Source organism: Alosa alosa, chromosome 9 (assembly GCF_017589495.1).
Source record: "Alosa alosa isolate M-15738 ecotype Scorff River chromosome 9, AALO_Geno_1.1, whole genome shotgun sequence".
Classification (NCBI taxonomy): Eukaryota; Metazoa; Chordata; class Actinopteri; order Clupeiformes; family Clupeidae; genus Alosa; species Alosa alosa.
Window position 1 is genome coordinate 13,398,983 of NC_063197.1, and position 10,000 is coordinate 13,408,982.

At 44.8% G+C, this 10,000-nt stretch overlaps 1 protein-coding gene across 1 annotated transcript in view; it reads right to left on the reverse strand.

The window, feature by feature from the left end:
- scfd2 (sec1 family domain containing 2) overlaps positions 1 to 10,000 on the reverse strand; it is a 131,333-nt gene that overhangs the window by 109,802 nt on the left and 11,531 nt on the right. Inside the window, exon 3 of the mRNA XM_048253310.1 lies at positions 5,069 to 5,196. Coding sequence (XP_048109267.1) covers positions 5,069 to 5,196 — 128 coding nt within the window. The remainder of the gene's footprint in view (positions 1 to 5,068; positions 5,197 to 10,000) is intronic.

Genomic DNA, 10,000 nt, shown 5'->3' on the forward strand with positions numbered 1-10,000 from the left:
TAGCTTAATGTGCCAACCATAACTCAACTCCGGACAGGGGGGAATATGGGGTGGTCAGGGGGGCTTAGCCCCCCCAAAAAGCTAGGAGCCGACACCATGTGGGGGCCAACAATAATTTATTCCTGGATTACAAACGATGCTAATTAAAAGAGAGGGGCCGGCCATCTTGAACGACCATGGAGCAGGCATTGAGGGAAAAAGGAAATGTTGATGGAAAATTGAAGAGAGAGACAGAGAGAGACAGAGAGAGAGAGAGAGAGAGAGAGAGAGAGAGATAGAGAGAGACAGAGAGAACAGGGTGAGCATAATTTAGCCTGGGGGGGGCGAGAACAAAAAAGGTGAACCAGGGCGACCAGTGATCCATTCCATATAGAGAAGATTAGAAGATTGAGGGGAGAGAGAGAGAGAGAGAGAGAGAGAAAGAGAGGGAGAGAGAAAGAGACAACTATAATTCTGCTTTATTTATTCTGTAGGAGCAGGAAAACACTGAGGAGCAGAAATTTATGGCGATATGATTGGAGTGGTTCCCAGACTGTACAATGCCCTACATCGCAGACATGCACCACAACAGAGAATAGGGGACAGAAACATATGCTAGCTTACCTTCTGCACAAACACAAACAGATACACACACACACACACACACACACACACACACACACACACACATAGATAATGGCAATACACTTATTGTTCCTTGGTCTATCTGAGAGTAGAGAGAGAGAGAGAGAGAGAGAGAGAGAGAGAGAGAGAGAGAGAGAGAGAGAGAGAGAGAGAGAGAGCATGTGTGGAACTTCCTCTGTTTGAAACATGTGCACAGCAATTGAAAATGCATGCTATTTCTTTTATTCAAAACTCAAGTTTGAAATATGAGTGTTATTTCACCATTGAGTAAATGTGCGTAATTAAAAGAGTGTGTGTGTGTGTGTGTGTGTGTGTGTGTGTGTGTGTGTGTGTGTGTGTGTGTGTGTGTGTCGTGTTTACCCAGTTTGATATGTATACACTACGATTGTTCTGGCACAAGTTCTGCTGTTCTGGCATGGGGTTCAGGAAATAGCTGCTATTTGATGCATTGGTTTGGCTTAGGTGTTCTGTGTGTGTGTGTGTCTGTGTGTCTCAGAATCTGTTTGACTAAAAATTCCCCTTCTTTTACAGTACAAAACCACCTCACTGCACTGGAGTAGTTGGACCATATGCTCTACCAGAGAAACTACAGGTCCTGTCAACACTGTGCAGTTACAATGCAAACACACACTAACACACACACACACACACACACACACACACACACACACACACACACACACACACACAGAAAATGCTATTCTATGCAGGGAGTAGGAGTCCTCTTTGTATGTGGAGCGCAACATTAGTATGAAATGTTTGAGGCAAGGCCCTTTCCTTCATTCTTGGGTGTAGTTGGCTTTGGAGCCTGGAATCAAACAAAATCGTTTACATGGGCGTCACGTTATCCAACAACATCCATATCGAGTGTGTGCAAGAGTTATTTGCGCGTTTTAATATGTTCCCACTGGACTATCACGTTGCAGAGAAGAAGAAAGAACTACTTAAAAAAACAGACTGAGGTGAAGACTTTTAGATGTGGCATACGGGTATGACTTGGGTATGGTCTGTTGCTAAGATACAGTATGTCAATCAGAGCGTAGTGGGAATCAGATACTATGCAGGGGGTTGTAGTGAATTTGACAGTGTGAGCACAACTTGTGCCAGTCTAAAGGAACATCAAATTTGAGTGTCAGGGCTTGGCTTGGCAGTGTCCATACTGTGTGTGTGTGTGTGTGTGTGTGTGTGTGTGTGTGTGTGTGTGTGTGTGTGTGTGTGTGTGAAGGTGTGTGTGTGTGTCTGTATGTGTGATCTGGCACTGCCCTACCCTCCTGGGTGCAGAATAAACACGGCAGGAGTCAGTGGAGGGAAAGCTGTTAACCACCACACCAACACACCAACACACACACACACACACACACACACACACACACACACACACACACACTTGTCTTCTGGACACACAACCTTTTGTATTTTGTTCCTCAGATTTCTTGTCTTCTCAGATCTCTATTGCATCCATAACATGCTCTCTCTCTCTCTCTCTCTCTCTCTCTCTCTCTCTGTCTCTATCTCTGTCTCTCTCTCTCTCTCTCCCTCTTTCCATCCCTCCATCTTAGTCCCCTCTCCTCCGTTCTCTCCGTGTGCGCTGCGCTCCCTGAGGAGGTGTGTTTGTCTAAACAAATTCAGTGGAAAGAGAGAGACTCCTGAGTGGGGTGCCAGAGGCACAAGCCGTTCTTCACATGCATATGTGCTCGAGGAAACCACCATGGGAGAATAATTATCTGTGTGTGTGTGTGTGTGTTTGTGTGTATGTGTGTGTGTGTGTGTGTGTGTGTGAGAGAGAGACTTTGCATAGAAGTGTACTGTATGGATGTAGGAGTTTGTGAATGGTGTGTGTGCGTGTGAGAGAGAAAGAGGAAAGAGAGAGAAACAGAGAAAGAAGGAGAGAGAGTGTTTGTTTAGCAGGGTACTGTGAGAACAGATAGAGAGGGAGAGGGAGAAAGAAAGTTTGCATATGAGCAAACAGTGTGTGTGTGTGTACTGTAAAATGAGGTGACACTGCCACCACACACTCAACACTAACTGAGGTGGACCCACTGTAGTTAACCTGCACACACTCAACACTGTGAGAGAGTGTGTGTTTGTGTGTGTGTGTGTGTGTGTGTGTGTGTGTGTCTGTGTGTGTGTGTGTGTGTGTGTGTTGTGTTTTTGTGCTGAATGGGGTCACCTTGATGCAGATGTGGAGCGAAATGTGAGTAGGTAAAAATGCCAGCCACTGCTTGCCAGAGCTTATTTTTATCCTTTTGTTAAGAGTCGCCGGTCACTCACAAGAAGTTCCAGAAAACATGTGCCGCTGTGTCTGTGTGTGTGTGTGTGTGTATGTGTGAGTGAGCGTTTGCCAACATGTGGTTCACATTTCCTCTCTGGCCACACGAGTTAATCTGCTTGCCCGCAGTTCCCCTCTCTTCCTTTGAGGGGTGCTGTTGCTCTTCCCCAAGTTGCTCTCCAACTCTGCCAGTTCTCCCTTTCTCCCCCATTCAAGGCCCTCCTCCCCCTCTTCCTCCTCCTCCTGTTCCCCCTCTTCCTCCTCCTCCTGTTCCTCCTCGTCCTCCTCTATCCCTTCTTTCTATCTTTCTACCTCCCTTCATCCCTCCCACTCACTCGCTCGAGAAGGACAACGGTGCGTCATCCTTTAAAGAATCATTGCCAGTTCAAAACACTGCTTCCATGGGCTAAATCTTCATCACTCTGACTAATGGCCTCCCATGTTATTTGTGGGAACAGAAGATTGATTAGCCTGTTTTTGCATTAAAAACTTAATTCAGCCCCACATATGATACCCATACAACCTCTCTATGTCTCGCATATCCATCATGCTAACACACACAGCACTGACTAGCTTGTCATGCTACACATGTGCTTGATAAATGGCCTGTTCCAACATGGCAGTAAGACAGCAAGCCAACCAGAAAGTAACCAAAGACTTCCATATAATACACTTTCATGGGTTATGTGAGGGGAAAACTCTGAGAACAGAGGGCAATAGTTCTGTTGTGAACAATTTGTTCTGGGCTGCGAATTTTTTTTTTATGACATTCGGCTAAAAATTAAAACAGCTGATCGGAATGTCATTATTACATCATCCAGGACTTTTTTACAGACTGGAACAAATTGTTCATGACAGTTCCTAGCAGAGATAGCCACAGTCTAACTTTAAAGATCCTCGTTGAGATGAACTGGTTAGTTATCACAACTACTGAGGTTTAACAGACTTTTTGGGTTTGATCAACAACTACATCCTTACAACTATATCCTAAACTATATTCTTAATGTGTTTATGCATCTGTGTGTGTGTGTGTGTGTGTGTTTGGTGCCTACAGTATGTTATGTTCTTTGAGGCTTGGCAGAGTGTGTGCTGGGCTTGAGCCGGCTCTTAATGAACACTGATGAGCTGCTCACTCTACTTTACCATCACATCTCAGCTCCTCCTAAAGAACAGAGAGAAGAAGAGAGGGAGAGAGAGAAAGAAACCTTACAAGAGGACAGAGAGAGGGAGAGAGAATGAGAGAGAGAGGGAGAGAGAGAAAGAAACCTTACAAGAGGACAGAGAGAGGGAAAGAGAATGAGAGAGAGAGGGAGAGAGAGAAAGAAACCTTACCAGATGACAATGAGAGAGAGAAAGACAGACACAGAGGGAGAGAAACAACCCTTGTAAAGAGGACAGAGAGAAGGCGAGAGAATGAGAGAATGCCAGACATAGAGAAAGAAAGGGACCTTCAAAAGAAGAGAAAGGGAGAGAGAATGTGAGATTCAGAGAGAGATAGACACAGAGAGAGACCATTAGGACTTGTTCAAATGATGCGTCACACAGGCCCAGGTGCCACCTGGCCCTGAGCATTCCAAGCTATAGCACTGGATGTTTTTTCTATCAGTCCAGGATCTCACAAGATACTAAAGAATAAAAAAAAAGAAGAAATGTGGCAGAATCTTTCTATTAAACCCCTCAACAATAAGTAGCTATTGATCAAACATGCATGTAGGATTTTGGATCCTCTAAATCTCCGTCTTGCAGCAGATTTAACTGCAATGTTATGTCACTAAATCCTAATTTAGATAGCATGCATTTTGAGTGAGCATAAGAGAGAGAGAAAGAGAGAGATAGAGAGAGATCATTGGTCAGTGTTACCAACCCTGCTCATTGGGCTAGAGCCCCGCATGTTTTCAACTCCTAGCGATGACCTTGCAAAGGACTTTCACTCTGGAAACTTTGGCTCGGGTCCTGGGACTATAATGTTCTTCCTTGAAATAAAACTCCAGACTGTGTGTGTGTGTGTGTGTGTGTGTGTGTGTGTGTGTGTGTGTGTGTGTGTGTGTGTGTGAGAGAGAGAGAGAGACAGAGAAAGAGACAGAGAGAAAGAAAGAGAGATAATGATTCGTGACAGTCTCTATTAGGCACACAGGTTTGCCATGAGGTGGTTTCCCACAGGTGTGTCCTCCTCACCCAGGCCCATCTTGATTGGCAGGTTCTCCTTGCTGGCCGCCTCCACCAGTTGCCTCCGCACCTCCATCACCGCCTCCTTCTGTTTAGCAACCAGCATGGTCTCCCAGAGCGACCGCGCCGCCGATGAACTGTGAGGAAAAGGGAAGCAGAATCAGACGTGGGGTCACTGAGCAGGTCAACCAGCTCCACACCTGAGAGCCCCCTGGCATTGAAAACAAGGGGCCTCGAGTGTGTGTGAGTATGTGTGTGTGAGAGTAGGTGTGTGTGTGTGAGTGTGTGTGTGTGTGAGACACAAAGGAGTTCAGTCTGAGAGTGCAATGGATCAATCAAAAAGCAATTATTCTTATGTCACTAGGATCACTTTCTATGTGAGTGTGTGTGAGTGTGTGTGTGTGTGTGTGTGTGTGTGTGTGTGTGTGTGTGTGTGTGTGTGTGTATATGCCACTCACAGGGGCATAAAGATTATTTATTATTAATTATTTTTATGCATGAGTGTGATCTCTTTCTCACTCTGTCTCTCTCTCTCTCTGGATGTGTGTGTGTGTGTGTGTGTGTGTGTGTGTGTGTGTGTGTGTGTGTGTGTGTGTGTGTGTGTGTGTGTGTGAGTGTGAGAGAGAGAGAGAGAGAGAGATGCAGAAAGACTTCAACACTGACAAGAGCCCACCGGTCAGTCCTTAGAGTTGGGGGAATAGCTACGGAACAATGGTACTTAGTGAAAACATTACTGTGTGTGAGGCAAGAGGAATCAGTGCATGGCAAAATACTCACTCTACTTGGCCAACAGTGTGTGAACATAATGTGGATCTAGATTTCTCTCTGACACACACACACACAACCTTCACTCCCCACTACATATTGTTTTCTTTCTCCCTATTCACACATGCACACAATCACATGCAGTGTGTGTGTTAAGATGCGGCCACCACCCCTAAGAGAGTTGACAGGAAAAAACACACATTAGGGCTGAGGAACATCAGGAACTTGCTTAACCTCTTCTGCTCCAGAATCACCACCCTGTTTCCCAACAGAGAGAGTCAGGGGGCTAACTAATAGTGTACCAAGGAAATAAATACACACACACACTTTTCCCCCACTAACATGTGTATAGCCTTTTGTGTCATAAATGTAAACCACATAAACTCTCTCTCTCTCTCTCTCTCTCTCTCTATATATATATATATATATATATATATATATATATATATATATATATATATATGTTCAGTTTAAGCCAACTATGCTATTTATCAGCATCCAATAGAGGTATATCCATCACGCTGCTGTCTCATCTCCAAACTCTATGATCATAATTCATCTGCCTCATCTTCGTCTTCATCATCATTATCATCATCATCATAATGGCTGCGTTATCAAGAGCTCTATTTTCAGCCTGTCATTCAGAGGCCTCCCTTTTCATATTTCAATCTCTCTCTCTACCTCCCTCCACCCATCTCTCTGTCCATCTTTTCTGAATGCACATTTTTCCTCCTCAGTTAATGACCTAAAGTAGTGTCGGTAAGGCCCAAGGAGTTTGTGTGTGTAGTGTGTGTGTGTGTGTGTGTGTGTGTGTGGGGGTCCTGCTAAGTACAGCTTGCCATACCTATGGAGGAGCGGAGACTGCACATACACACGCACACACACACACACGCACACACACACACACACACACACACACACACACACACACACACACACACACACACACACACACACACACACACACACACACACACACACACACACACACAGAGGATGAAGGGAGTGTTAGAAAGCACAACTCCCTTGTCTTTTCACACTGATAAGAGTGAGATCAAAGCAAGAGACAGACAGAACGAGAAGGGAGAAAAGAGAGAGAGAGATGATGAGAGGAAAAGGTTCAGAGAACTACGAGACCTAAAAATACACATCAAGTATGAAGAACTATGAGAAATAAAAACAACAGATCAAGTATGGAGAGTTATGAGGACTGAAAAGCACAGGCACAGTAGGTAGAACACTGAGAACTAAAAAGGACAAGTAGCCTACAGTATGGAGAACTATGAGAATAAAAAAGGCAGGTACAGTATGGAGAACTATGAAAACTAAAAAGGACAGGTACAGTATGGAGAACTATGAAAACTAAAAAGGACAGGTACTGTACAGAGAACTATGAAAACTAAAAAGGACAGGTACAGTATGGAGAACTATGAAATCTAAAAAGGACAGGTACTGTACAGAGAACTACAAGAACTAAAAAGGACAGGTACAGTATGGAGAACTATGAGGGATTGGGGCAAAGCAGAACAAAAGACGGGAGTTAGTGTGGGGAGTGAACATGAGAGACAAAGAGAGAGGCAGGGAGAAGAGGACAAAGGAAAAGATGGAAAAATGAGGTAGAGAAAAAAAAGAGAGAGAGAGAGAGACACGGAGCCGAAAAGTTGAAATCTGCAGTGTTTTTCTTTTTTGACTTTTTTTTGTTGCTTCATCTTTTTCTCGCTCTCCATCCTTTTCTCTCTCTGCCTCTCGCTCCTTCACTTTTTCTCCGTCCTAACTGTTGCCATGTGTTTAATATCAGCAGTAATCTATTCCAGACACTAGGCTGGAGCAGGGAGAGAGAGTGGGCGCAGTGCCATACACACACACACACACACACACACACACACACACACACACACACACACACACACACACACACACACACACACACACACACACACTCAAACGTGCATGCATAAACACACACATACACACACAACGAAACGACCAAAAAATGGGACACACACAATGCAAGTTTGTTTTCTACACACAAGAAAGGGACTTCGGGTTAAGTTACAGCAACCAAGAAGAAACATCAAATATTGGGCAACGAGAATGAGAGAGAGAGAGAGAGAGAGAGAGAGAGAGAGAGAGAGAGAGAGAGAGAGGGAGAAAATAGAGGGAGAGAAAAGGGGGCTAAATTGAGGAAAAGAGGATGGGGGGTCGGGGTACAGGAGGGGAGTGAGACTTTATTCTCTCGAACTTTAATAAGACAAACCCCAAGGAAATGTTTTTGGTTAAATAAAATAAATCTTTTAAAGAAAACAGACTTGTTGCAGTCCGTGCACTGATCTCACAGACACACTTAGTCGGGCCCAGTCAGAGAAGAGAAACAGAGGGTGGAAAAATTCTCTATTGTTCTGCCATTCGATGGGTAAAACATCACTTTCCTATGTGTCAGTATTTTTCCATGTCTCTTGTATAGCGAACACGTGTGTGTGTGTGTGTGTGTGTGTGTGTGTGTGTGTGTGTGTGTGTGTGTGTTGCTAGCACGACACATCTATATGCAAGGAATTGGCAACCAGACACATTTGTGTGTGCCTGTATGTATGTATGTATGTATGTGTCTGTGTGTGTCTGTGTGTGTGTGTGTGTGTGTGTGTGTACATCTGGCTGAATGTGTGTGTCAGGATACAGTGGCTTTGGGAGATCATGCATGTTGTAAACAGATGGACAAGCAAGACACATAGTTAGCATGGTTAACATGCCACGACAGACTGACCCTATGACTGCTTGTGTGTGTGTGTGTGTGTGTGTTGTGTTTTATGCGTGACTTCTCACATGTTCCGGGAAGACAAGGGGTCCTCATGGAATGCCATGGAGGGTGGTATGGTTCCAATTTATCTCCCCTACCCACTTTACCCCATCTTCCCCTCTCTCTCTCCCTTTCTCTCACTCTTTCTCTCACTCTTTCTCTCACTCTTTCTCTCACTCTCTCTATCTATCTCCCTCTCCCTCTCTTTCATCCTCACTATTCACATTCTTTCTTTTTCATCCCTCGCCCTCCTCAATCAATCTCTTTCTCCCGACAATTTACATTGTGTTTTTCTTTCCCCCACTTTCTCTCTCTCTTTCTCTCCTTTCATCCTCAGGCCATTTGGTGTGCACTGAGATTTTAGATGGGGGTTGTAACAGAAAAAGGAGGTGACAGATAGACAGACCAGCCCTCACACCGCCATCTGGGTTTACTGCATTAAGCATGTGTGAGAGAGAACGAGAGAGAGAGAAAGAGAGAGAGAGAGAGAGAGAGAGAGAGAGAGAGAGAGAGAGAGAGAGTGTGTGTGTGTGTGTGTGTGTGTGTGTGTGAAAATGACAGATAGTGTGTGTGTGTGTGGGGGGCATGTGAGTCATACAGCAAGAGCATTACTATGTATGTGCATGCATGTGTGTGTGTGTGTGTGTAAGTGTTAACATGTGTGTGCTTGAAGGTGGATGGTCACCACAGGTCTTTGCTGTAAACCAGTTGGGGGCACTGTTGTATTTAGGTCCAAAGCCCAGTGAGTCAGTCATTTGTGTGTGCTTACTTGAATGTGTGTGTGTGTGTGTGTGTGTGTGTGTGTGTGTGTGTGTGTGTGTGTGTGTGTGTGTGTGTCTGGCGCAGGGGTGTGTGTGAATGAGTGGGATTGGAAGATTGGAATGGGGGTAGGGGGCAGTTAGGGGTAAACTCGTGATGCAGCACTTAAGAATGAGTTGTGAATGAGTCAGTCAGCGCTACAAAAATTCTTCAACCCACCCACCCATTCACACACATACACACACACAATACAAACACACTGCACTCTTTCAAACACACAATACATAAAAACTGACACATATAAAACACACTGGAGCACGCAGCACATGTATGCACTCTGTAAATGGAAACTTAAGGGGGGGTTAAACAGTGTGTGTGTATGTGTGTGTGTGTGTGTGTGTGTGTGTGTGTGTGATTTTACTGAATTAGACAGGACCACTACAGCCAAATGGGAGCAGGCCAAAACATCCCCACCCAGCGGTGTGTGCAGCAGCACGACACACACACACACACACACACGCACACACGCACACGCACACGCACACGCACACATCATCAAAACATTTCAAGAAAAATGACAACTCTCTCTTCGGTAAGCCTGTGTTATAACAACTTCATATATA